This window comes from Tiliqua scincoides, chromosome 1 (assembly GCF_035046505.1).
Source record: "Tiliqua scincoides isolate rTilSci1 chromosome 1, rTilSci1.hap2, whole genome shotgun sequence".
Taxonomy (NCBI): domain Eukaryota; kingdom Metazoa; phylum Chordata; class Lepidosauria; order Squamata; family Scincidae; genus Tiliqua; species Tiliqua scincoides.
In genome coordinates this window covers 260,964,025-260,991,984 of record NC_089821.1, presented here as the reverse complement: position 1 = coordinate 260,991,984, position 27,960 = coordinate 260,964,025, and the positions used below count along the sequence as shown (strand labels likewise).

The following is a 27,960-nucleotide window of genomic DNA, read 5'->3' as shown; positions in this document are numbered from 1 at the left end:
TAATGTTCTGGTTATTTTAGTAAATAATGTACAGCCACTGTGGTTCAACACTTGGACCTGAGAAAGCTGTGTTGAAATCACTGTTCTGAGTCATTTTATCCCTTACCTTTTGGACTCCTGAACTGATTTCTGATTTCTACATACTCATGAAGAGCATCAGTTCAGAATGGCTTTCTTGTGTATAAATTGCAGTTCTGGCCAGCATAATACACACTAGCAAACAAGTAAGGATGAGGAGTTTGTACACATGCATTCCATTCATAAATGATGCTGTTTGCATGTACAGTGCACTCTGACATCAGTTCCCAAGAACAAATACGAAGCAGGCCTCACAGAACAGAGCAAATACAATGGCCAATTAAATCTGTTACACAACAAGTATAATTTATTAACAATGGAGTTGCAAATACAAACTGCTTTCTGTGTATTTTGCTGGGTTTAGTTTTTCTCATGGCCAGTTTTTCCTGCACTTGGCTTCATTTTTGTAACGCCATTTTTAATACACCATTAGAATCATTTTTGTGGAATAGATTTTATCAGTTATTGTTGATCGATTTAGAGGTTGTTCTTAGTGTTTTTGATCCTTGTGGTGAGCACTCATCCTTTCCCCTCTTCCTGTTTTTCCACAAAGCAGCGCTCAGCCATGAACTCAGCTGGTGGCCTTAGGCAAATTACTGTCTGAGAGCATTTTCATACATGAGGCTGAAAACCTTTTGAGAGCGATTTCTGTGAACTCATGATTTTTATTAATGCAGAACTGAAGTATTAGCATGCAAATGAGCATTCTGGCCAATCTATGTTTTGCCCTCGCATTACAAACCAATGGAAACAAAAATTATTTTAAACCTTACATATGAAAATGCATTTAGCTTCAGTTCCCCATGGTGCAAAGTGGGATTTAAATGCTCAACAGAGATTACATTAGGCAAACTGGAGCCTCTGCTATCTGAATATCTGCTATCAATAGAAATGGTAATGTTATAGATAATATCCCATGTGAATGTCCTAGGAATTTGCTTTATATGAAACACAGTGTTTTTTTCCGATGAAGTCAAATGCAGCCCACTAGTCTATGTACAGGGGCCCACCTGAGACTCCCTAAACCTCCAGGCCTTACTGCTACCCATTCCTCCTGTCTACTCTGAACTGTAAAAACCTAGAACAACATGCCATCTCTCCAACTATCGACTTCTCTTTCATTGTTATTTTATATCTTTGTTTCAGGACTTCATATGCCTAATATTATCTTAGACATTCAACCAGGAGGCAGTCACTGTGCTCCATCTTGGGAAGAATGTTTAAATCAGGTATTTTCATTGTGCACTTTTTGCAGTTGATAGGAGAGAGCCATAGTCAAACACAGTCAAATATTATAAACAAATATTAACTCTCCGCGGTGTTACCACCTATTCTTAGACTTCACCACCACCTGTCATCCATTCCACCTGCTACCTGTCTGCATGCAGACACCTTTCTTTCTTCTTACCAACTAGAATACCTGCCCATTGTTACTTTAAAGGAGATCTACTGTTTCCCCACCACAAGGTGATGCTGTGGAATCATCTCTTGGTGGAGAGCTAGGTGGGACCCACTTTGGTGGATGGATTCATAACCACTTCATATGGTATCTCCCTCTATCTTGCAAGGCTAAAGAAATAAGGATTGCAGTAGGCACATGGCTGCAGAATGTGTAGTGAATCTATTTGTAAGCATAGAAATCTGGTGGGCCTGTCCTTGGCTAAATGCCAGTAGCTGTTTTGTGGGGTGGGAGAGGACAGCTGTGTGAACTAGTCGACACAGGCTAGACACCAATAATGTAAGTGAGACACTGAAAGAGCATTTGATTAATTGGAGTGTGTGGGTGCATGTGTATGGAATTAATGGAGTTGTTTGATGTTTTGTATATATTATAACTGTACTGCTACTTGCTTTAATATTTCACAAGCTAAAAATTTAAATAACCAATGTGGGGGACAAGCCCCAAGGGGCTATTGCTTTGGGCTTCAAGTGCCTTATACAGAAGATAGCTTTTCTCCTTAATAAATAAGAATATGCTTCACATTAGCCTAAAAGTTCAATATGAAGGTTTTGTTGAAGACGGGGAAGATGGAAGACGGGGTTGACTAGGCTTTGTGCAGAATGAGCTTCTTATGCTACGTTGTTTACAGCACCTCTATCAGCAAGAGCTGCCTTCCTCCTTTCTTGCCCCACAAAATGGTAGAGGTGGCAGGAGTAGTGTGAGATTCTTAATATGTATATTAGGACCACATTACACTGATACTTGGTTTTGTATTATGAATCTCAGTTCACAAAAAAAGTAATGTAGAAATATTTCATCACTACTTCTTTCCATACTGCCCAATCCTAACTTAACTCACTGTAGAGCACCCGCTGTATCCCGCAGGATAATTTTGGCCTCCAAGACCACCTCAGAGTAAGGAAACATTTTTTTCCCTTTCCCAGTGTAAGCCCTTGCCAGCCCAGTGGGTCAGCTCAGCCTTGCACCAGCCATATCACTGGCGTGAGTCTGTGTGGGCCCATGAAGGCAGATTGAGCCAGGAAGGGGCGTTGATTCAGCTGACACTGTTGCCATCAAACCTGCCCCCTTCCCAGTCCGCTCTCCTCCAAGCCCCTGTTCTGCCCACACCCCACCTGTTCTGCCCTCTCCCTGCCTCACTTACAGAGGCTGGCAGGCATCCAGTGTCCACTGATGTGCAGAGCTGACTGCTTGCCACTTGTGGTAGTGGCCAGACTGTACACTCTGGTGTTTCACCTTTTGCAAAGGCTGGAAAGCACTGAACAGTTCACCATCAGAACCTTATTCTGGCAGCATATGGGCCAATCAGATTGGGCTGATAAAGTTGAACACAACTTTGTTTGAAGTATGGCTATGGACATGAATAACATACAAACTCAGAAGACAGTTTCTTCATACTCTGCGTCTGGTGAAAAGAACCAAAGCCTTTTAAAAAAGTATTTTGTGCCACCAGCTTCAGAGTTGCTGCTGCGGTTCTGATCACCAGCTGTGTTATACCTGACAGTAATGCTCAATTCACAGGAAGCTTTCTGATCTCACTGAAGAGCCCATTACATCAGCTGCCATTTTCTAAAGAGAATTGGGCAGGAAGAACTCTGATTACTCTTCAGACTGCAGGAGAACCCCCATTATTATCCCCAATAATACAGAAGCATGAATAGTCCTGGAAAGGGGCTAGCAATAGAGCAGGAAAAATCTGGGAATACTTCTGAAATGTCCAAAAGAGCCTGTTGTTCTTTAACAATGAAATGTTTCTAATTGTTTTAGGTTGCAACACAGCTAGCATTTCTGTACAGTGAGCTTGGACTTGCCAAGAGGGAATGACTCAGTAAAGCTGGAGTTTGTGCCCCAAGTGTTAACACAGATGAAATAGTTTCAACTACAGTACATCAAAAACTTTACACGATACGTCTGCATGTTGATTTTAAAACCAGCAGAAATATTCCAGAGTAATTACCACTAATTTGTGATTTTATCACTTTTCTTAGAAATGGAGCCAGTCATATTTTGTATTCCTCCAAACTTTCTTTTTATTAAATAAAAACATTGTTTTGTACAACCAGAAAAGATGCATTGTTTTTGATAATCCTAGAAGATATCCACAAATTTTACATTTGTCTTCCTTCTGGTGGATGGTAAATTGGAGCTTAAGCACATGTATAGTGAATTATTTCTGACAGAAGATAATGCAGAGGATGATAGTGAGTGTGGACATTTACATCCTAGAGTGACAGTGGCTATGACTATAGCTAAGCAAGCAGAAATGTACTACCAGATTAATCTTTGGAATGCAGAGGTAGTGATTCTGCCATCATTCTATCTTCTATTCTGCCATTTTCCACTGAGATCAAGTCTAGTGAAAAACTGGCAACCCTTTTTACAAAATGTGCCTCTAATGGTCAAGGCATGGGCCTGGAGTAAACAAACCCACCCACTTAGCAAGACATATAAAGTAAATTGAAGGCACTAGAATAGCATGCCTTTTCTGCAACAAAACATTTGTCTTTGAAAGCTTCCATTGTGTGAACTGGCTTGCTTGTCCTATATTCCAAGACAAGCCCTTCACCCTTTTCAGTTTTGATAGTTTTTGTATTTATACTGTTGCCTCTGTTGCTAAAGCTGGTGCTTAACTTTATAACAGCTTCTGAGGGAAGGTTAGGAACTGAAGCCTGCAGATCTGTTGTGGTCGCCTGTCCAAAGTTAAGGACCATCATAAATACTTGGTCTAGCCCGTCCAGTTCTCTCACATAAGCAAAGACATTGCTGTCATTCCAAATGTAACACATCCATCCCCTATGAATGGGAAGCTCATTGGTCCGAAGGGAACTGAGCTCACGATACAAGTTGAGCGTAGAATTCTGCTGATTCTCTTGAATCTGGAACATAATTGTTGCAGAACCGAGTCATTTCTTAGATGCTGAAAACATACTCATCATATCTCTCCAACCATGACTGCCATGTGACAAGCTCTACCTCCTGCTCCCTAAACCTTATTTCCAAATGAAACCAAGCTTAATATACTTGTTGCAGCATTTGCACCAATGATGCAGTATAGATACATAAATGAAACTTTGAATGTGATAGAACTACCTTTACCTTATTCACCAACCTCCAGGGGGCCTTTACTACTTCAAGCACAATATGTTTCAAGTTTTTTATTTTAGTTTTTACTCATCTTATTCCCTTCGCCCTTATGAATATTTATGCTTAGCCCTAACAACACCCATTAAATAAAACTAACCAATTGGTTGATTACTCAGAGGTTGACAATTCTAATGGTTAAGACCAGAGGCATCCTGAGGAGACATGACACCCAGTGCGGCTGTCACCCCCATGACATGGTGTCAATCCCTGGGGCTGGTCCTGATCCCTCCAGGCCACACCTGTACACCAATCACTTCTGGGGCTGATCAACTCTCATGCAAACTCTAGCATGATCTCGGGTAGCCTGGAAGCAGATGGGGTCTTGGTCGGCATGGCAGAGCCGGCTGGCAGCTGCAGGAGCTCAAGGCCTGCTGGTGTGCACCTTCACTGGCTCACCAAGACTGGTGAGAGGCACATGATCCTGTAGCTGCTGGCCAGCTTTTCCAGATTCATTCAGCCGCGGAGCCAGCTGCCAGGCTGTACAGTGCCACTCGGGGTCCACACATGGCCATCCAAGGAAGCCCCTCAATGGCCACATACCGACCTCGAGCATGGCCGGATGAACTGGGAAGAACATAGGTGCACATCAATTTCCTGTACAATTCACTGCATATTTCAGGTAAAATTTAGGAGATAATCCAGTCCTGTCTATCCACTCTGCGCATGTGAGGAGAGGGTCATTGATAAATCACCCTAAGTGTACCTCTGCAAATGTACAATGTGCACATGTGCAAATGTGAAGGTTGAATCATCCCTCTTTTAAAGTATCATGCATAGCATTCACAGTTTATACTTGTGAAATATGTGCGAATGCAACACACATTTCCCACCTCCCAAAACTCTAAAGTCCCCCAAAAAGATGCGGCGGAAGGACTTTCAGCAGTGGCATGGGATGTAGTCCAGCAGGGAGCGGATACTCAGAAGCTGGAGGTGAGTCCCTCAGCAGTGACTGATCAAAAAATTGGGGGGGGGGCATCAAGACGGAAGGCTAAGATGGGGAAGGCTCACACGCTGCATGAGCATAATCGATGGATGGATACTATCCCTTGATTTCACCTCAAAGTCAGCCTGCAAAATTAATAGTGTTTCATTTTCCTTGTGGATTTTTTCCCTGCTCACTTTTATTCTGGAGATAAAAAACTTCAGCCTTCATACTTACTTTCACATTTACATAGGAATAGTCAGGGTTTACCAATATCCAGGTTGAGTTGCCTTTACTAAAGCCAGCATGAAGACTGCCATCCCATTGCATGGGTGACCTTTCTGGAAAGGTTGCCTAAAAAATAAAAGGCGCCATTCACTGCTAAATGAAATACCACAGTTGTTGCAAAAATATTTACCTTCAAGAAATGGCTTTTAAGAACATAAGAACAGCCCCACTGGATCAGGCCATAGGCCCATCTAATCCAGCTTCCTGTATCTCACAGCGGCCCACCAAATGCCCCAGGGAGCACACCAGATAACAAGAGACCTCATCCTGGTGCCCTCCCTTGCATCTGGCATTCTGACATAGCCAATTTCTAAAATCAGGAGGTTGCACATGCACATCGTGGCTTGTAACCCGTAATGGATTTTTCCTCCAGAAACTTGTCCAATCCCCTTTTAAAGGCGTCCAGGCCAGACGCCATCACCACATCCTGTGGCAAGGAGTTCCACAGACCAACCACGTGCTGAGTAAAGAAATATTTTCTTTTGTCGGTTCTGACTCTCCCAACACTCAATTTTAGTGGATGTCCCCTGGTTCTGGTGTTATGTGAGAGTGTAAGAGCATCTCTCTATCCACTCTGTCCATCCCCTGCATAATTTTGTATGTCTCAATCATGTCCCCCTTCAGGCGCCTCTTTTCTATGCTGAAGAGGCCCAAACGCCGTAGCCTTTCCTCATAAAGAAGGTGCCCCAGCCCAGTAATCATCTTAGTCGCTCTCTTTTGCACCTTTTCCATTTCCACTATGTCTTTTTTGAGATGCGGCGACCAGAACTGGACACAATACTCCAGGTGTGGCCTTACCATCGATTTGTACAACAGCATTATAATATTAGCCATTTTGTTCTCAATACCTTTTCTAATGATCCCAAGCATGGAATTGGCCTTCTTTACTGCCGCCGCACATTGAGTCGACACTTTCATCGACCTGTCCACCACCACCCCAAGTTCTCTCTCCTGATCTGTCACAGACAGCTCAGAACCCATCCGCCTATATGTAAAGTTTTGATTTTTCCCCCCAATGTGCATGACCTTACACTTACTGACATTGAAGCGCATCTGCCATTTTGCTCCCCATTCTGCCAGTCTGGAGAGATCCTTCTAGAGTTCCTCACAATCACTTCTGGTCTTCACCACAAGGAAAAGTTTGGTGTCATCTGCAAACTTAGCCACCTCACTGCTCACCCCTGTCTCCACGTCATTTATGAAGAGATTGAAAAGCACTGGTCCCAGGACAGATCCTTGGGGCACACCGCTTTTCACTTCTCTCCATTGTGAAAATTGCCCATTGACACCCACTCTCTGTTTCCTGGTCTTCAACCAGTTCTCAATCCATGAGAGGACCTGTCCTCTAATTCCCTGATAGTGGAGTTTTTTTAGTAGCCTTTGGTGAGGGACCGTGTCGAACGCCTTCTGAAAGTCCAGATATATAATGTCTATGGGTTCTCCTGCATCCACATGCCTGTTGACCTTTTCAAAGAATTCTATAAGGTTCATGAGGCAAGACTTACCCTTACAGAAGCCATGCTGATTCTCCCTCAGCAAGGCCTGTTCGTCTATGTGTTTTGAGATTCTATCTTTGATGAGGCATTCCACCATCTTACCCGGTATAGATGTTAGGCTGACCGGCCTATAGTTTCCCGGGTCCCCCCTCTTTCCCTTTTTAAAGTTTGGCGTGACATTTGCTATCCTCCAATCTTCTGGCACCATGGCCATTTTGAGGGACAAGTTGCATATCTTAGTCAAGAGATCAGCAACTTCATTCTTCAATTCCTTAATAACTCTTGGGTGGATGCCATTAGGGCCCAGTGACTTATTGATCCTTAATTTATCAATGAGGTCTGAAACATCTTCTCTTTTAACCTCTTTCTGACTTGAGGGGCCGTTCGGGCAGCGGTATCTGCCCGAGGTCTTCTGCCGTGAAGACAGATGCAAAGAACTCATTTAATTTCTCTGCCATCTCTAAGTCTCCTTTTATCTCCCCTTTCCCTCCCTCACCATCCAGAGGGCCAACTGCTTCTCTGGTGGGTTTCCTGCTTCTAACATATTTGAAGAAGCTTTTATTATTACCCTGAATGTTGCTGGCCATGCATTCCTCATAGTCTCGCTTGGCCTCCCATATCACCTTCTTACATTTCTTTTGCCACAGTTTATGTTCCTTTTTATTCTCCTCATTAGAGCAAGACTTCCATTTACGGAAGGAAGCTTCCTTGCCCTTTACAGCCTCTCTAACTTGGCTGGTTAGCCATGTGGGCACCCTCCTGGATTTAGTGGAACCCTTCTTTCTTTGTGGTATACACCTCTGCTGGGCCTCTATTACTGTTGTTTTAAGCAGCCTCCATGCAATCTGGAGAGATTGGACTCTTTTTACCTTCCCTTTCAACCTCCTTCTAACCAGCCTCCTCATTTGAGGGAAGTCCGCCCGTCGGAAGTCAAGAGTTTTTGGGAGAGATTTGCCCAGTATTCTTCCTCCGACATGCGTGTCAAAGCAGATCACAGTGATCGCATGATCACTGTTCCCCAATGGCTCCGTAACATTGACATCTCTAACCAGGGCCTGTGTACCGCACAATATTAAATCCAGAGTCACCTGTCCTCTGGTGGGCTCCATGACTAGCTGCTCTAAGGCACAGTCATTTAGCATGTCAAGGAATCTAGTCTCCTTTTTGTGACCAGAACACAAATTGACCCAGTCTATATGAGGATAATTGAAGTCCCCCATTATTATAACTCAGTCCCTCCTTGTCACCTCCCTGATCTGTTTCCTCATTTCAAGGTCCAATTTCTGGTCTGGAGGATGATAGTACGCCCCCACTATTACTTAATTACTTTTAAGTAAGAGTAAGACTCCAAAACTTCTCAAAGAGACCAGGTTGTGCTTGTGTGATCTGCAAGCACACCAAGAAGCCAAACCAGACATCTTTTATCATACCTGGGCCAATGTGGAAGCAATGTGGAGCCATGAAACAGCTCACATCAGGGTCAGTGGTGGGAGGAATGACAATCGGGTCATTCCAAGTCTGCTGCCTCCCTCCAGCTTGCTATAGAAACAAGTTGCATCCATTATCTTCCTCTGTCATGTGGTTGTTTTCCCATACTAGGAAATATGGAACTTCCTGGTAGAGTTAAACAAGCTAAACAAACGCTTCGGTAAAGCAGCTACGACGTTTTCCAGACTCACAAAGAGAGTCTGGTCCAACAAGAAGCTGACGGAACATACCAAGATCCAGGTCTACAGAGCTTGTGTCCTGAGTACACTTCTGTACTGCAGCGAGTCATGGTCTCTCCGCTCACAACAGGAGAGGAAACTGAACGCTTTCCACATGCGCTGCCTCCGATGCATTCTCGGCATCACCTGGCAGGACAAAGTTCCTAACAAAACAGTCCTGGAACGTGCTGGAATCCCTAACATGTATGCACTTCTGAAACAGAGACGCCTGCGTTGGCTTGGTCATGTCATGAGAATGGATGATGGCCGGATCCCAAAGGATCTCCTCTATGGAGAACTCGTGCAAGGAAAGCGCTCTACAGGTAGACCACAGCTGCGATACAAGGACATCTGCAAGAGGGATCTGAAGGCCTTAGGAATGGACCTCAACAAGTGGGAAACCCTGGCTTCTGAGCGGCCTGCTTGGAGGCAGGCTGTACAGTATGGCCTTTCCCAGTTTGAAGAGACACTTTGCCAACAGTCTGAGGCAAAGAGGCAAAGAAGGAAGGCCCATAGCCAGGGAGACAGACCAGGGACAGACTGCACTTGCTCCCGGTGTGGAAGGGATTGTCACTCCCGGATTGGCCTTTTCAGCCACACTAGACGCTGTGCCAGAACCACCTTTCAGAGCGCGATACCATAGTCTTTCGAGACTGAAGGTTGCCAATATATATATAGGTTGAGTTAAAGGAACCTTATTTCTTCTTTGCATGGTTCCTTTAAATATACCAGGAAGTCTTGCACATCCTGGTGTGGGAAAGAACCACACAACAGAGGAAGGTACAGACATAAGGAACTTTTCTTTTGGAGCACAACAATAGCAGTGAGAAGGTGGCAGAATTGCAGGTTACATCCCTGATGTGGAGGTAGAGGCAACCATGGCAGGAAAGGTTGTCTAAACTAGGGTCTTTTAAATATTTCTAATTGTAGTAACACCTCTTTGGTTCTTGGTGCCTGATTCTTTCCCTGCATGTTAATGTCAGAGTTTCTGCAAACAACTAGTGGGCAGAGGGAAACAAATTAGTGTCCCAAGATTCTCTTACCTGATATCTCCTCAAAACAGACCAGGCATGAAGAGGTGGAGATGATTCACTTCTGCCTCTTAACCCCTGTCACCACCACCACAACCTCCTTACCTCCTGCACCTTACTTCTTCAAAACTGACCAATGGGGAGGATCCTAGGACACCCAGGATGCTCCACATATGTTGTTTTGAAGGAACACTGATCAGCAGAGGATATACAGAGGCAACAATCCTCTCCTTCTAGGAAAGCAATTGAGAACACTGGTCTCGAAAGATTCTTGGACAGTAACAATATTCAAGAGCAGTGCTTCCTAAACTCCCACAAGGGAGTTGGGAGCAATGTAAGGTTTTACAGGAGAGGGGGGGAGGTAGCAGCACGACCCCCAGGCTCACACTGCTGCTGGGGATGTGGGGGGGTTTACTTACCTGAAGCAATGTGTGGGGCTGGTTGGTCCTCTGATAGACTTAGCCACTGTGCGTTTGTCTGATCACCCCTTAAAAGCCCTCTAACCCCTAGGGGCCTTTGCCATATCTTGGATTCCATAAATGGAATACATATTGTATGAAGAAATACTTTTGTCCTTCACCTCTGCCTCTGCCAAATATTGTCCAATGTTGGTATACATAAGAGAGTAGTATACAACAGAATACTTTATATTGCAGGAGACACTCTTGGGACCATGAAATTTAGCTTGAGTAAAGGGGTGCTGGGAACAGAAGACATTTGAAGGCTGGTACAAACATAAGGTGGAGGAAACTCTGGCATAAGGAATTCAGAGTAAAGGAAAATCTGAATTAGCAAGGTTTAAGTACATATGTAAAAGAATTCTTTTTTAAAAGAACAAAGTTTCAGTGTCATCAGTATGATTCCTATTGCAGGGGAGGAATTTCAACAACTTTAACTCACAATTTCTGATACTGTATCTTCCATCCCTATTTCTTCACCATAATATGTTGTTGGAGTTCCAGGAAGGGTCAAAAGAAGCATGTTTATGACATTTATATATTCTTTCCCAATTCGAGAAGAAATACGAGCGGTGCTGGGATCTCCAACCTACAATAAAAGCAACTGTTATTTTACAGTGATTGTCAAAAATTACAGCTTGGGCCAAAACTGCTATGAGGTACTGACCCCATAAAGCCATGCTGGCCATCATCCTGTTCTTGCTTACAGCAACATTCAACTGATGGCTGTTTATAAATGTAGGATGTTTGTGTTTACAGTGCGGTAAGCATTCTCTCTTTTTAATGGCCCATGCTATAAAGTACTTGGGTAGATTATAGCTCCAAGGGAAAAATATCATTCATAATTTTTCCAATATTGACTAAGCATTTACATGCTTTTTAATCACAGTGGTCAATATTAGCAACAAAATGGTTTAGTATTGCTTTCCGCTAAAAAGATTTTGCTCCATGCAGAGCAGAGGGAATAAATTGTTCTGAGGTCACTAAAGACAAAGGAATGGTCTTGTCAGATGAGGTCTAATCAAAGCTAAAGACCTGTGTTCAACAAAACATTAAATTTAAACAGCAGGGTACCTTGTTTTACTACACAAAGGCAAAGAAAGGAGCAGACAAACACAGTGTAATCATCATACTGATAATTTACAAACTTAGCAGTACCGTGCTGAAGCGCAGGGCTGCCATGTTTCTCTAATTTCTTGGGCCATAATTCAGGAACCATGTGACTGATTCACTGCACCCCGTAGGCCTTTAGAATGTGATATCACCAACACCACAGACTGACACAAACTCACAGTACTGCATAGCATGCCATTTTTTTGTTTGAAATTTGTTTGAAAAGCAGCCCTATTTAAGGGGGAAGGAAAACAGCAGTTAAATTTCCTTTCAGTCATTAAGTTCTTTGGGAAAACTTTGGTCAGTCACTATTTCTGCCTTTCCCTCATATGATCCTCCTGTAGTCAAGTCAGTGCCACGTTTGTGGCTGAGGGATATGGAACGAAGTCCTCTGGTGGTATGTTGAGTGCCACCATGGGTACTAAGAGTTTAGAAGTCAGTCTGACCTGGCTAATAGTCTGACCTGGCGAGCCACCTAATGGTGTGGGTCCTGACCAGTGCCCAAACAAACAAACTTCTTACCTCTGTTCCTGAATGCTTGGTTCTGTTTTGAGGTCCTGCTCTAGATTCTGCCACCAGGATTATGGTGGGTGCATCCATAAAAAGCAAGGCCTTACTGGCTGTCGTATCAGCTTTATAGAACGCCTTCCCTAAAGAGACCAGCCTGGCCCCACACTTGGTGAATTATATGCCAAGTGAAGACACATCTTTAGAATGATTTTAAGCACAAAATTGTTGTTGTTTTTCCCTCTGCAGTTATATGGGATTTCTCCTTCCCCTTTTCTTAACCATTGCTGCTCTGTAGTTCAGGATCTGCTGCTTTCCTTCTAGTATTTATTATTTTGCTTTGATCTCTGTTGCATTAACAGCAATATCAAGTTTTTAAAGTAAAAACTAAATAAAATCAAATTATTTCTTGTCCTAACCTACCTCACTGAGGATTAAAGGGACGATACCCATATGTATACCATCCCGAGTTCCTTTGAGGAGAGTCAGGATACAAGGGTGATAGATAAATAAAATTAATTAGCAATTGTTTTGCACATTTGTTGGTCATAAATGGGACTTAAGAAGACTATATGGTTTTAAGGTCAGAAACTTACTGCCCAGTTTGGCCATTTCCCTCGTGGCATGTTCTTCATCCACAAAGATACCAATTCAAAAATATCATTTCCTGAGGTTTGATTCATATTCATGAAATAGAAGTTAAAAGGAAAATCTGCTTCTTGAATAAAAGATGTCCCATAGTACATTATTGTCTCTTCAATGCTGTCTTCACCATTGGCTTCTGTTCCCATAAATCTTCAGAAGAGAAGACACTTTTTAAATCAATTATATAAAAATTCAGTGACTATTATTTTCTAATATAGCAAAAATAAAAGGAAAAACAACCCCAGGAATTGATCATATTGACAATCTGATGTCCTTTTGGCTGCTGGCCATCATTTAAACTTTATAAAACAAGGTACTTCCATGGAAAGTTCTATCATGGCAACGTGAAACAGACCTGTGAATAATGTTTATTAAAAATAACTTTTAAGTTTTTTTCCTCTGTTCATGGTGAAATATAATTCCAACCTTAGAGTTTTCTGTACTGAAAAAGTTACACTTCCTCATCCATGGGTGTTATCTATGAAATGAAGCTGACCTAAAGCATTAAAAAAAAGAGGGGCATCAAGCTCAGTATTTGTCACTGATGTTTAGCAGCTACAATTTCCATTTCTCCCTGGGAGCTGCCATTAATTGGAGACATTCTGCATGCAAAGCAGGTGCTACACCACTGAGCTACAGCCGTCCGTGAAGGGGAGAACCCTTCTAGAAGAGCAAAGAACTGATCTGAGCTTATACCCTTCTATCACTGACTTTATTGAAACCATCTGTACTGTCTGCCACATTGGCTTTTGATGCATTTTTAGTCTACTGCTTGTGTTATTCTATGACTGTGGCATACTGTTTTATCACCTTAACTGTTCTGTCTTGTGAGCCACCCTGTGCCTATTTTTAATGGTGGAATGCCAATCATTTAAATAAGTAAAGACCAATAAATACCCTAACGGCTTGTGCAGCGGTTAGAATGGCCACAATCTCCTTCCATTTGCAGAAGAAGGTCTCTTGTTATCAGATGTGCTCCCTGGGGCATTTGGTGGGGCCGCTGTGAGATACAGGAAGCTGGACTAGATGGGCCTATGGCCTGATCCAGTGGGGCTGTTCTTATGTTCTTAAGAAGAGTTGCATTGAGCAAGGGAGCTCTTCTAGAAACAGAAGAAGCTTGTGGCCATGGATACACATGGTAAATATACTCTTACCCCAAGTTGTCCTCCAGCCACTTGGCCTGCCTGTTCCAGTGCAAGTCAGTATCAGGGCGCAGTTTAGCTTGAACAAGTTAGCCCCCAAATACTCTGAACATAATAATATTAGAGCACCTGCACAAGGAGGCAGGAGTCTGCTATGGGTAAACAAGTGCTGTATGTTCCAAGCTGTTCTAGTCAAAGTGCATGTGTGGATGAGGAAGGAAGTTCCAGGTCCTGGAGTATCTTTTAGGGTTATCTGGGCAAAATGTGTGTCAGGAATATGAACCAATGATTCACATTGCTATTACCAACCGGTATATTAAAAATGAAGAATCAATTGTAACAGGACATTGAATTGTTGTATGAGAAATTGTCAAAATAAGTGATTGGATAATTACTTGAATATGTATTGACGGTATGATTGGTTGATCAATTACCTACGTAAACGAATTCTACAGTAAAATAAGGTTGAAATTGCTATAGAATGTTGAATCTGTGAATGTTGAATCCACTTCTTTCCCTGTGCAGAATACAAACTGGCCGCACACTGTCCTCCACAGTTGGCTGACATTGCTCTGCCCTCCAGACAAAGCATCCTACTCAGTCTCTATAATGTTGCTCCAATGACCGACTGGGGTAGAAAAGAACTAGCTTTTTCCTAATTAAGCTTTCAGGCTGTTTTCTGTGGGAAGTCATGGCTTTAACAGTATAAGGAGACTAAGAAATGGTTAATTGGTCAAGATGCCTTTGTCCTGTTACCTGTATCTACCAGGCTCACTGCTGAACTTGTCCATGGTGTGCCGAAAACTGCGAACTATATCGTGCATGCCAACTTGGGTCGTGGTGTAATCATGATACAGTTCGGAATAAGCTGTGATGCTGTCCTGGAAGAGAAATGGGAGCTTTGTCATTAACTGTCTGATTTCATGCACTTTCTAAGACCTTCTTAGACCAGCAATTTTCAACAGCACATTGGTATGCTGCAAAAGGTCTTCAGGTGTGCTGCAGGATTTTGGAGGACAGTGCTTGAAAATCGCTGGAAAATTCTTCCCGGTTCTGTGGCTCTGTTTCTAGGGCAATTGTCTATAGCAGGGGTGCCCAAACCCCGGCCCTGGGGCCACTTGTGGCCCTCGAGGACTCCCAATGCGGCCCTCAGGGAGCCCCCAGTCTCCAATGAGCCTCTGGCCCTCCAGAGATTTGCTGGAGCCCACACTGGCCTGACGCAACTGCTCTTAGCATGAGGGCGACTGTTTGACCTCTTGCATGAGCTATGGAATGAGGGCTCCCTCCACTACTTGCTGTTCACATCTGTGATGCAGTAGTGGCAGCAAAGGAAAGGCCAGCCTTGCTTTGTGCAAGGCCTTTTATAGACCTTGAGCTATTGCAAGACCTACAGTCATTCATATAAGTTCATCTTTAATATATAAATTTATGTAAACGTATGTAAATTTATTCAAATTTTAAATGTATATTAATTCTTTTTTCCCCCGGCCCCCGAACACAGTGTCAGAGAGATGATGTGGCCCTCCTGCCAAAAACTTTGGACACCCCTGGTCTATAGCAATGAATTATCTGTCAATCTTCTGCCAGTAGAGGAAGAGGAACACACAATTCGTTACTACAGACAGCTGCTCTAGAAACAGAGCCACGCAACCCAGAAAAATATCCCAGAAGCTGAAGCGACATCACAAGAGACAAAGACCATAGAGGTCAGTGGGTTGTGAAAAGAAAAACGTTGAAAATCACTGTTCTGGAGATAAACAGACACGGGCTGCAATCCAATCTAAGATGTATGCATGCACCTCAGTTTCCCTCTCAGAAGGTTCCCTTGTAATACCACCACATTGCTCTTTCAACTTCCCCAGGTTCAACAACAGTGTGGGAAGGTGGTGTGAGAGCTTTTACAAACAGATGCAATGATAATATGTTTGGAATGTTTTCCACTATTGCCTCCCTCTTCCCCTACGCACACTGCCTTGGAAAAATTCTCACACCACATCCCCAAATTGCTTTTTTAACTTGAAAGCCAGGCCAAAGATAGGGAGGATGCACTTCTGGAAAGCCATAATAGAGGGCCTAGAACTCAGTGTTACTCTCAAGGAGTCTTAAAGAGTGCTCCCCAGACTGTTATTTTGCGATCTGAACAGTGAACCACATAGGCCAGAATCCTGTTAGTAGTTTTGCTTTGTAAAGCTTAAAGAGCAAGAGGGTGTGTGTGGATTTCCAAGGTGACAGCTTCTGAAAGGGAAATGCTTGGAAAATCTCAGCTGAAAGGGCTGGATTTAGGCACAGGCAACAAAAAAAGCAATAACTACTCGTAAATACCAGGATTGGGGAGAGCCAGGCATTTCAGTTATTCTTAAAATTAAAATGCTTCTGTGAGATTAAGTTTTATTTGCTTTAATATGGCATGAATACATACAGATTTGCAGATCCATGCATGCAAATGTATCATCTTATATAATCAAAATAAATCACGCATGCAGATTGTGCATCGGAGTTGCGACATGCGCTATAAGCACAAATACAATTAAAAAATAAGGGATTCAGAAGTCAAACAAATGGAGGGGTATGTTGAAGGTGTTCCTCATCCAGGAGGGCCACTAGGTCTGGGACTGGCCCTGCAACTCAGTGCAGATGTGCTGCCTTCTGTCTCCTTTGAATTGCAGCCCTGATCTCTATAAAGTAACACATGGGCCAATAACTGTGGTTTGTGGGCTATGTGAGGAGATTACATTTGATCTTCTGGACTGACTTTGGGCATGTGAGGACAAAGTCCAGATCTCCTGGTCTGCAGCTGCCCCTTGTCTCAAAGCTGTGGTGAGGCTGTAATATTTCAGGGACCTGGAGGCAGTACCCAGTCATAGAACATTGGTCTATCTCTTCTAGTTTTTGTCTATTTTGACCAGTTCCAGCCCTCAGGTTCTCAGAGGGAGATCACAAGAAAACAACAAAGGGCCAAATCCTATCCAATTTTCCAGTGCTGGTGTGTGCTCCACCCTACAGTGGGGAGGCAGTCACAGAGGCCTCCTCAAGGTATAGGAACATTTGTTCCCTTACCTCAGGGTTGCATTGCGGCTACACCGGTGCTGAAAAGTTGGATAGGATTGGGCCCAAAGTCTGCTAGATCAGAAGCAGAGAAGCACACAAGCAGGCCAGCACACAGTTCCTCACATTACCTAGGCTGATGTGCCTAGGAAACTGACAAGCAGGGTACAACTCTCTCCTGCTGTTTGCAGTAGCACTAGCTTCTGCTGCCCATATCTGCATTGGGCATTACTGCCAATGAGCATGGAATTCTATCCTTAGCTAGATGGCTAATAGCTCCATCCCTGGTTTTTCCTAGTTCTACTACATTTAACTGGAAATGTCAGGAATTGAACCAGGAATCTGCTATGGACAAAGTATTTGCTCTACCACATGATTGTGGGCACAGTCAGTGCCATGTTGCTGGGGGACTTGGGGCAAGGTCTTGCAGTGGGTCCTCCATGCTGTCCTCCACCTGCTTCACTGTCCCTGGTACTGAATCTGGTACACCTGTTCAAGCGTAGGCCTGGCCAAGTAAGTCCTCAGATCGGCATGCGACATTAGCCAGTGCCCAGCCACACTGACGTCTGACACTATGCCTGATTTTGAGCCGTGCTTGACTGGTACATAGTGATTATTGCCTGTGGCGTACCCAAGTGTTTTTTTTTTAGTTTTTTTTTGCTCCAGGAGTGTTGGAAGTAATATCTTGGAAAAAGGCAAAACAAGCCACCAGCAAACAACCAGCATAGAATCAATTGGCTATTGTAAGCACTCTGGATTTCCTAGATCAAAAATCTAGCCTGGTCACTGATATAAGTGCATATTGAACCCAACACACTAGCTAGGATCCTAACTTGAGTAGCTATCAAATAAGTGATACAACACCACAAGCAACTTGCAAGAAAAATTTATTTATGCTATCAGAGCAATTGGCAGCACAGGAGGAAACAGAAGAAAAACAGTTACCGGATTTTGGGATTTATTCACTTGAGGTTCATTTCTCAGGTGTGTTGCTTCCAAAAGGAATTTAACAGTATTGACACTGAATCCGTCAATGCCTTTGCCAAGCCAAAATCTGATAATATCCTAAATTAAAAAAATGAAGAAATGGCATATTTCTCTTTATTCGTTTATTTAAAGTACTTTTTAATCTCACCTCTGCCCTCCAGTCAGGAGAGATACCCAAGGCAACTTACAGTCAATTTAAATCAAATGCAGGCAACTAAAAAAAAATCCAGACAAAATTACCAAAAAAAAAAAAAATATCTCCCAGTTTTACAAAAATGTCATATTGTCCATACACTGAACATATTGCAGAGAGTTTGAAAAACAAACAGCTGAATTAAGCAAACCAACACAACCTTTAAAAGGTGAATTTTCAGTTGCATCAGAATGATGGGAGAGAGGGTGCCATCTTGATCGCCGCTAGTAACAGGTTCCACATGTGAGATGCCACCACAGAAAAGGCCCTGAATAGATTTGCTATTTCTGAACAGTCATGTTTATAGCAAAGGCATCTCACCTACTTATCCAGACATGTAACCGGATGTTTTAGCGTGCAAATTTAGATTGGCTTAGAAGTCTACACCAGGGGTCTGCTACGAGGTCTGCTCATATACCACCTGTGGGCCAAATTGGGCCTGCCACCCAAAATCATCTGGCCTGTAGTTCCATCCAGCCCACGGTGGTTCTAAAAAAGAATTCAAGTTTGTAATTTTATCTCTGTAAGGCTAACAGTGTAAGCAAACCAAGGGCAGACGCTTCCTTTGAGTATCATTCTTTGCCTGGGCTTGCATCTCTCTGCACTGTGCCCATCTCATTTTTCCTTAGCTCTATGCCTGGCTGGGTCATCTCTACAATTTTCATGTTGCACTATTGCATTTTTGCTGCATTTATTTTAACCAACTGTGAGGTCACTATGGACTGGGAAGCCAGATAAAACAATGTATTTGATCTGCATTATTCCTTAGTACATTATCAGTTAGCATAAAAATGAGTTGATTTAAATCATGTTCCTTGAAGGGAGAACTCTCAAAGTGTCTTAGAGATCAGATTGTCACAGGTACTTACATGAATTTCTTCTTGAACATTTGAGTTACGAAAGTTTAAGTCAGGTTGTTCTTTTCCAAATTGATGAAAATAACATTGGTTTCTCACCTCATCATACTGCCAACTAGAATTCCCCAGTACGCTCACCTGATCAAGTAGGAAATGCAACATATATTTTAATCAGATTATTTCAAAACATTGTTATTGAGTTACTTAACAAATGGCAGATTTTCTTTCAGTGTAAGCTGTTCTCAGGTTGGCTAACAATCATAAAATAAAACCACAACACTGGAGCGGGGGGAGTACCATGGAATAAAACAGCAGAGAAATCTGACAGCAATCACATTCTCTCTGGAATTAAAAGCCTGGAAAATTAGAAAGATATTAACTTGGTGCCTAAATAAAACTCTCAGTGCAGAGTAGGCACCAGGCAAACCTTACTGGGAAGTTCTGTGCCACAGCTGAGAAGGACTTACCCCATGCCAGCACCAAATCACTGGTGGCCAAGTTCTGCTCTGGGCCCCCACAGAATCCCCAGCCACCACTTGATGGCACATTGCGCACTACCTCTATCACTGGTACTGAAGGTTCAGGGGTCATCTTGATGGGGGGAGGGTCTCCTTCAGTTATCAGGAGGGCTTTAAAGGAGAGTACATAACAGTATTTTGAATTGTGCTGAAAAGTAGTCAGGAAAGCAGGGAAGACTTTAAGTCCATGTGATAGATGCTTCCAGTAATTGGTCCTGGTTAAGAACCTGAAGAGTTTTTAAAATTAATGCCGCATATAATGCATTGACATAGTCTAAGTCAGTGTTTCTCAAACTGTGGGTCGGAACCCACTAGGTGGGTCGCGAGCCAATTTCAGGTGGATCCCCATTCATTTCAATATTTTATAAGCTTTTCTGACTTCTTCAGAAATACTGAAAATACTGCTGGCCACTGGCAGATAAGCCACAACAGCCTTCCACATGTCAGGGGACAGCCAAAGATCGGCTGCATAAGGTAGGTCAGTGGGTGAGGCAGGATGGGCAGGGGAGGGTGGAATGGGAGAGGGGTGGGTGGAACAGGGTGGTGATGTGGGCAGGGAGCAAGGTTGTTTGGGCCCAGGTAAGGGGCAGATTTGGCAACAGCAGTGACCCCTGCGACCACCGGGCTGCGGAACAGGGAATGGGGCGGGGACGGGGGCATTCCGGGGGGCGGGGAGGCCAGCGTGACATGGGGAGGGGAGGTGTGCCTGGGGGTGGGCAGGAGGAGGATCCGTGGAGCTCCGCTCCGCAGGATCCTAGGTGCTTGTGGAGGCTGCGTGCCTTACACAAGTACCTTTACTTTAGCGGTGCCATTTGGGCACTGCTAAAGAGAGTAGCCCCATTACGGGGCTGCCTTCCTTACCCGGGGGAAGGGGATGAACGCCCCCTACTCCCGAGGTGCCTCCTGCAGTAGCGCGGGAGGCACTGGATTCGGCAGCAGCCCTTGTGGTGCCGCCAAGCGGGGGCTCCCCAGGCAGCTCAGGATTGGGCAGTAAGTCCCATTTACTATCATTGTTAAAAGCATATGCCTAGTAGCCTGTAACATTTCCCCAAATGCAGTCACATACCGTGGTAGCATCAAGAATAATATTTTAAAAATAAAATATTTAAATAAATGGGGACCCACCTGAAATTGGCTCACGACCCACCTAGTGAGTCCCAACCCACAGTTTGAGAAACACTGTTATAAGCTGTGTGTTATATGAAGAGCCTCTGGCTTAGCACACCAGGCACATTAAAAAAGGATTTGGTTCATGGTTCTACTGGTATGTTGTTTACAGGCACTTACTCTGAGAGTGTTTACAAAAAGGTTGTGAAGACCAGAATTTAAAAAGTTAATGAACAAAAATGTATCTTACGAACTTTTACTATGTTTTTTAGATTAGAGGCAGTACAATTCTTAGGTAACAATTACTGATAGGTTATTTTTCAGAATCGGGTCTCAGGTAAATCAGACAAAACTATAGTCTGACATCTCCCTAAATTTAACTCTTCCTCCAATATATCTGAGGGTCATAGAAAATCCCATGATTTTTGGCTCAAAAACCTGCCCTTGACTTATTTTGGCAAGTTTATTTTGGCAAAATATGGGAAGATCACTACAGGAAGGAATATTAAAAATAAAATCACTCCTGGAGGCTGAAAGTGTTACAGGTTATTTAGCTGCCAAAAGTGTTGTTGTGCTCTGAAGTTAAATAAATGAAGGGGAACATAATGGCAAAACAGCAGCACTTTCTGAAACTAATCCGTGTACATAGGTAACATTTTCTTATCTGCAAAATGCTACAATCTCACATTTAAAAGTGGAAAATGCGAGTTGCCACCCTAGTGAAGCCATTTTCCAAAATCTTTGCATTAAAGAAACAGAAAAGAATAACCTAACAATGGGCTGGTTTGTTTGATTCTGATGTCATGGTTGGCAGGGACAAGAGACAGCTGTGAGGAAGCTCCTCGGCTGGGATGCCCATTAAACGGGGGTATCTCACAAAGAGCCAGTCATGTGTAATGCGCCTTTTTGTGCCAACAGAGAAAGGACAAAACTAAGCAACAGACTCAAAAAGAAATAAGTTCACATGAAGTATCAATATCTAATGGTGAAATCAGTAATCAAACTACCTGTACTTACTAAATATATACATATTGTGAAGGGCACAATATTTCACAAGTAGCTAAATTCCACATCTTTTTGCTTGAGAAAACTTGCAGATGAAAAATACCACTAAATGCTAGTGCAGAACAGTAGGCTGACCCTAAACGTACTTACAATTCATTCCCTCTTTGATAGGGCTTACTCTCAAGTAAGGTGCACACTAGACAATGTACCTATTGTGCAGTTGGGGTCAACATGTTAATATAAAGTAAATAGCAGCTGTGCAGGACCCTGATCTGAATCAGACACACCACAGAGGGAAGAGGGCAACACCCATCAAGCCCTGGCAATAAGCCTGTACCAATAATGCTGGAGGCTTTGTGCCCTTTATAAGTGCAGTTCTATTATTTAGTCTGTAAGAGGGTTCCATTTATGACATTATTGTACTCACCCAATTATTTGGTGGCACAGTTCTCCCACTGACATGTATACAGTCATGCCAGATATAGTAGTCTGTGTATTTTTCAGTCCGATTACGACTCAGCTGAAACCATTTGTGCGTGTTACTGGTATGGTTGGGTATTAGATCCATGATCACTTTTAAACCTTTAAAGTCAAGGTATAGGTAAAAGTACTATTAAGTATTAAACATTCTCTTAAAGGGATTAGGAAATCAAGATATCAACCCTGCAGACAAATTTCCTTCCTTCCTTCAACATTTCTCCCTGTCTTCCCTTTATAAAATCCCCTTAGGTAGCTAGAAATATGTGATAGATAGACATACGAAGCTGCTTTATAACAAGTCATACCAGTTGAACCAGAATGCTTGACACTGACTGATAGCAGCTTTTGAAAGTCTCAGACTGTTCCACCACTAACTAATCTTTTTTTGAAATCTGAGTTGCTGGAGATCCAACCTGCATGCAAAACAGGAGCTTCAGCACTGAACTATGGCCCTTCCTAATGTTTAACAGCCCTTCTGCCTGCCTGTCATATTGATGGGCACTTATCTGGTTTAATGATTAAAAAGACAGCCACTAAGTAATTTAACAAACCCACTGAAATATTAAGCACAACATCAAACAAGAACAGAGAAGAGGCATTGTGTTTAGAGCAAAATCAACCTTTATCATGGATTGCTGCAACCAGCTCTTCAAAATCCTCCATAGTTCCGAACATCGGATCTACCTCTTGGAAATCTTCTATCCCATACCCAAAGTCATTCAGGGCAGATTTGTAAAAAGATGTGATCCAGATTGTTTTAACATTTAGATACTGGATATGGTGCAGTTTTTCTTGGATACCTAGTTAGGAAGATAAAGGAAAAAAACATTTCCCTTTTACCAGGACAAGAAACACACATGATGAGAGCCAAGAAACAGAAATGATGAGAGCAGATTGAGTGATGAACTGAGAAGGCATGGGTTCAAATTCCTGCTCTACCACAAATTTAATGGAGTTAATATTTTTCAGCCCTACTTGCTTCACAGGGTTTTTTGTGAGGATAAAATAGAGGGGATAAAGCCATAATGTGACACCTGGCTCACTGGAAGAAGAACGAAATTAAATTAACAATACTTCTAGGATAAGGATTTGGAATTGCCCTGAACTTGTTCATTTGTTAACAGGGAAGAGAGTTACTTATGGCTGGTCATCATCTCTCTATGATAGAGATCAGCCACTAGAGTCCCTAAACCAATTCTGGCCCTCCGAATGATGCCAATCCTGGAGTCAAGAGACAATGGTAGTAATGAGTAGCATCTGGTAACAAGGGGGAGCATGGGGACACAGGGGGCTTCAGCATCTCTTGTCAGTGTGATTGAGGCTACAGGATGAAATGTTGAAGAATTCCATGAACACTTTGCTCATATGATATCATAGTGAATAAAAAATTAAATTTTCCAGAACTTTTATTGTAAAGGGACATTAACTAGGAAAAGATCTAAGAAGCAGGTAGGTTAGAAATAACTTGTTTGCTGTTAGGAAACCTGCTCTTGTGTTTACAACTGCATTTTCCCTAACCATGTTCACATCTATTGTTCTCCAGTTCCCAAATCACTCTTACCTTTGCTTTCATCAGAGTTATTTTACATTTCCAGAAACTGGTACAAAGTTGCATCTTCCTGTGAAAACCTTAATTTCTGCCTTTGGTTATTGTCTTCATGTGACAGTAGGGCCTATTTAAAGTAATCACAGAAGACAGGCTATGACCCCGTTAATCTTGGCATTCGATCTGAATGGCAAATATGAAATGTAATCATAAAATACCCACAAATGAACTCAAATTAAAGATCTCAGTGAATAGTACACATGTATTTTGGATGACTGGAAGCCTGAAGACAAGAAAATCTAGAAAACCCCTAGCAGGGAGCAGGGAAAAATGTATGCAATATAGAAGGTATTAGTATTTGCACACAAATTATTTGCTATATATGAGGAAACCATCTAGGAAGTTGAGTGATTGAATTAGTACGTATAATTACCTCCCGCAGAACATTTTAATTTAACAATATTGTAAAGCAGCATTAAAGCAAGGAATACTGTGCAACTAATTAGTACAATATGCAAATAATAATTGTGGGGTTTTCTGACCCCTAAGAGCCAGTGATTCAAAACAGATGTTAGGAATGTGTTCTCATTGTACCCTTGAATCTGAGTCTAAATATGAACTTTTTATGACAGTAGCTCAGATGTACCCTGTAAAGATGCCCCTTATTTCAGACTCCACAGTTGCAAATTATTCTTATTATTAAAACATTATGTATCAAGCAACTCTATAAACAGTTTCATCCTGCATGCCTTTGACTGTAACAGAAAAGTCAGATGCACCCACCTTTGAAATCTCCATTCCCATCATGGTCACTGTCCTTAAAAGACCGAGGGTAGATCTGGTAAATAGGGCTGGCTTGCCACCAAGCAAGGCACTTCGGGGACATGGCAATGATAGCAATTGTAGCTGCCACAAGCACTAGGGAGGATGCAATGATCAACCAGAAAAGGATCTCTCTGGTAACTCTGTACCGTGCCTGAGAAGAGAACTGGAGGAGAACTTCTTTGGGCATTCCTGCATAAGGCTGCATCACTAATTCTTGACCTGCTTCTGGTTCTAAGCCAAGAGTGCATGGTTTTTGTGACTTGTCTTGGCAAGTGGGATTGGCCTTCTTTCCATCCAGCTCCTCATTTTGAACAAAGCCATTGTTCTCCAGGCCTTCTTTCTCTCTCAGCTCGATAGAGGCAATGTTCAACTCCTCATCACCCATGTTGACTCAACCTTGTCTCATCCCTCTCTGGAGACTCTGAGGCTGCAGTTGTGGGGAGATTACCTTCAGCTGGTGAAAGGAGGAAGAAACTGTGGTTTATAAATAAACCTGACCGACCAGTCCAAAGGCTGACTGAGATTAACGGAGTCAAGCACTTCCACTCCCTTGCACAAAGGACTGTTCTTCACAGAGTGGCGCAATGTGTAGGAGAACAAAGGTCCAGCTGATTCCAACCCAGGCTCAGCCTTGAAAAGAAAACATTACAGTGCTTAAGGAATGACAACTGTGTATAGAGCTGCCACTTTCTTTTCTGGCAAGGCTCCCACTTTAACAGTTGCATGCTGGGCAGATATTCAACAGGTAAGACTTCCCCATAATTGCACCTACATGTTGGGCAATGCTAGAACTGTTGAATGTCTGCTGTTGCAAGAACACAGGAATCCTGATAGTGAACAAAAGGTGGTACTATTAATTGTGTATTAACTCAGGAATACTGAACAACTTTCAAGTCTTTCTTTCACTTGAGCCTACTCACCCTCTTTCTTCAATTGCTTTCTGCAAACCATTCCCTTAGGGTTGTAGCCACAGAGGAGCTGGGGAAGTGGGAACCAACCTTGATCTCTGAAAGTTTAGCATTCATTTAAAAGGGATGTCTCTACAGCAGCAATTTTCAACTGGTGTGCCACAGCACATTACAGTGCTGTGAGAGGTCTTCAAGGTGTGCCACAAGAGTTCAGAGCACAGCAGTTGAAAATTGCTGGAAGACTCTTCAGGCAGAGCCAGTGGAGGAAGAGGAACAGGCAATTCATTCCTACAGACTGTAGTCCTAGAAAGAGAGAGAAACAGAGAGGTAGAACCCAGAAGAATCTCCTGGAAGCCATCACAATAGGCAGAGACCATAGAGGTCAGTGTGCCATGACAAGAAAACTATTGGAAATCACTGCTCTACTGCAGTGTTTCCCAAACTATGGATTGTGACCTGATGATTGGTTGGTTGTGAAACTGAAACTGGCAACCTGATAGCTGACAATGTGTTGAGCCCTGTGGACAATGAAACCAAGCCACATGCATATTTATTCATGAGTAGGTGGCCTGCCTCAGCCCATTCAAAGGGCAGACTGAGAGGAATGCAACACCACCAGAATGGTCCTGATCCAATGAACGCAGGCCCCAATAAACACTTGAGAAGGAGGTCCCTCTCAAGCTGACAAAGAAAATGTAATGAGCCTTACGGAGAGCCAAACTAAGCCACTCGCGCTTAGTTGCCTTGGCTCTTATAGAAGGCCAGGTAAAGGGGAACACAAGGCCACCAGAATGGTCCCAATCTGATGAATATAGAGCTCAACAAATGCTCTAGAAGGTGCCCCAACCATAGTAAAAAGGATAAAAACAGATATTTGAGCAGCTGGTAAGGTGAAACTCAGCTGCTTTTTTTTTTTTTTTTTTTTAAAGTTTCATCAAGCTAGATGGGTCCTGATAGAGCCCAGGTGCTAAAATGTTTGGGAACTGCTGTCCTGCTTTTGCTTATGGTGTTCATAAGCAGAAATGTGCAGGTAGCATTCCAGCCAACTGTCCACAAAGAAGGAGTTCAATGAAATGACTTTAGACACAGTTCACAAACACTTAATAACCTTGAAACAAAAACATGAAACTTTTTTTAGGCATTAAAATTTATTTATTGAGTTGATTTATGGACCATTTTATAAATAATCACTAAGAGCAGAACTAACCTCTTATGCAAACGTCATCTTATGCATAATTCACTAAATACAGTCTCTCTTCCCTGAGTTTAACCATTAAAAGGGACAGCAATGGCTTACTGAAATCATGCAGAGCTGTGCATTTCTAGCACACTGCTGGAGAGGCCTCCTGCACAGCAGCAGGGACAGGACTGCCTGCCAACAATGATAAGTTGGCAGCAGGGAGTGGGTGAACTAGGGGCATAACGGAGGAAAGAGGGGGGATGGGAAGCTGGTGGGAGGGTTGGATCCAGCAGCAATGGTGTGCACTGGATCACCCCTTTATTAAGCTGCCCACCTGTTTCTCTCCATGGACATCCACCACAAAAAGTGTTGGTGTATGTTCAAGGAGACACATAGGCAGAGGTAAGTAGAAATGTTTTATACTTGCCTCCTGTTTGCCCTCAAGGTCACCCCCCCCCCAGGATGCAGCATAAGCCTTCTTAGTGTGGCTGCACCTGACTTACTCCCAGGTAAATGTATTTAGGATTGCAACTCAAAGTATGCAATTACTGGCATATGTTTAAATTTGTGGCATAGCACTTTTCTCCCAAAATGACTTTGCAAAGATTAAGTGGATGGGTGTGTTTGTGATCAGGTTCTGACTGATCATCATTGTAGAAGTCTGAATGGCTTTCCAGTTCTTAAGGCTCCATAGATGAGATCCCAAAGAGACAGTGTGTTGCCTTAGCCCATCATCAGTGGTGTGTGGGAGTCTCCTGGACTATTTTGGGTTGTACTCCTTCCCTGTTGATGATGTAGTGGTCAGTTTGTCTGTGGAGATCATTGGGGGGGGGGGGTTACCTTCCAGTACCAGGTGGGTTTGAAACATTCTGTGGTGTGCAAACAAGGTCTACACATGCAGGGGACTGAGGTCCCAATCCCATCCAACTTTCCAACACCACTGCAACTACAATGCAGCCCCAAGGTAAGGGAATAAATGTTCCCATACCTTGAGGAGGCCTCTGTGAATGCCTCCCCACCACAGGATGTAGTGCACACCCCACTGACACAGCTACACCTGCACTGGAAAATTGGATAGGACTGGGTTCTGAGTCAGGACTGAGGTGATAGAATGCTAAGGTGGTTGGGTGGACTCCACCAATTTAGACTGCACTGATTGCTTTAGGTCTCCATGCAAAAAATCCCTGACAATAGAACAAGAGCACAGAAGAAGAAAAGCTCTTTGCTTTATCGCCTGTCTATTTGTAAGGAGTATTTGATGCAGGCAAACATTTAAAACTGTGATCTCCCCCCTGCAGCCTTAAGTGGAACAGTTTGTTC

The 27,960-nt window shown here is 43.0% G+C and overlaps 2 protein-coding genes across 8 annotated transcripts in view; one reads left to right on the top strand and one right to left on the bottom strand.

Annotated features, from left to right (window-relative positions):
* Positions 1–3,591, top strand: part of PREPL (prolyl endopeptidase like) — a 33,875-nt gene extending 30,284 nt beyond the window's left edge. For all 7 annotated transcript variants that reach the window (XM_066624596.1, XM_066624590.1, XM_066624616.1 and 4 more), the window contains 2 exons: positions 1,225–1,307; positions 3,305–3,591. In XM_066624596.1, the coding sequence (XP_066480693.1) occupies positions 1,225–1,307; positions 3,305–3,361 (140 nt within the window). In that variant the 3' untranslated portion in view covers positions 3,362–3,591. The remainder of the gene's footprint in view (positions 1–1,224; positions 1,308–3,304) is intronic.
* Positions 3,592–3,972: 381 nt separating this feature from the next.
* Positions 3,973–24,757, bottom strand: SLC3A1 (solute carrier family 3 member 1). Its single transcript, XM_066611799.1, has 10 exons — positions 24,511–24,757; positions 22,802–22,981; positions 22,129–22,283; positions 19,084–19,209; positions 17,980–18,099; positions 14,746–14,870; positions 12,799–12,997; positions 11,025–11,171; positions 5,841–5,957; positions 3,973–4,413 (listed from the first exon to the last, which is right to left on the bottom strand). The coding sequence occupies exons 1-10, from the start codon at positions 24,755–24,757 to the stop codon at positions 3,973–3,975; spliced, it is 1,857 nt and encodes a 618-aa protein (XP_066467896.1).
* Between the last annotated feature and the right edge of the window lie 3,203 nt (positions 24,758–27,960).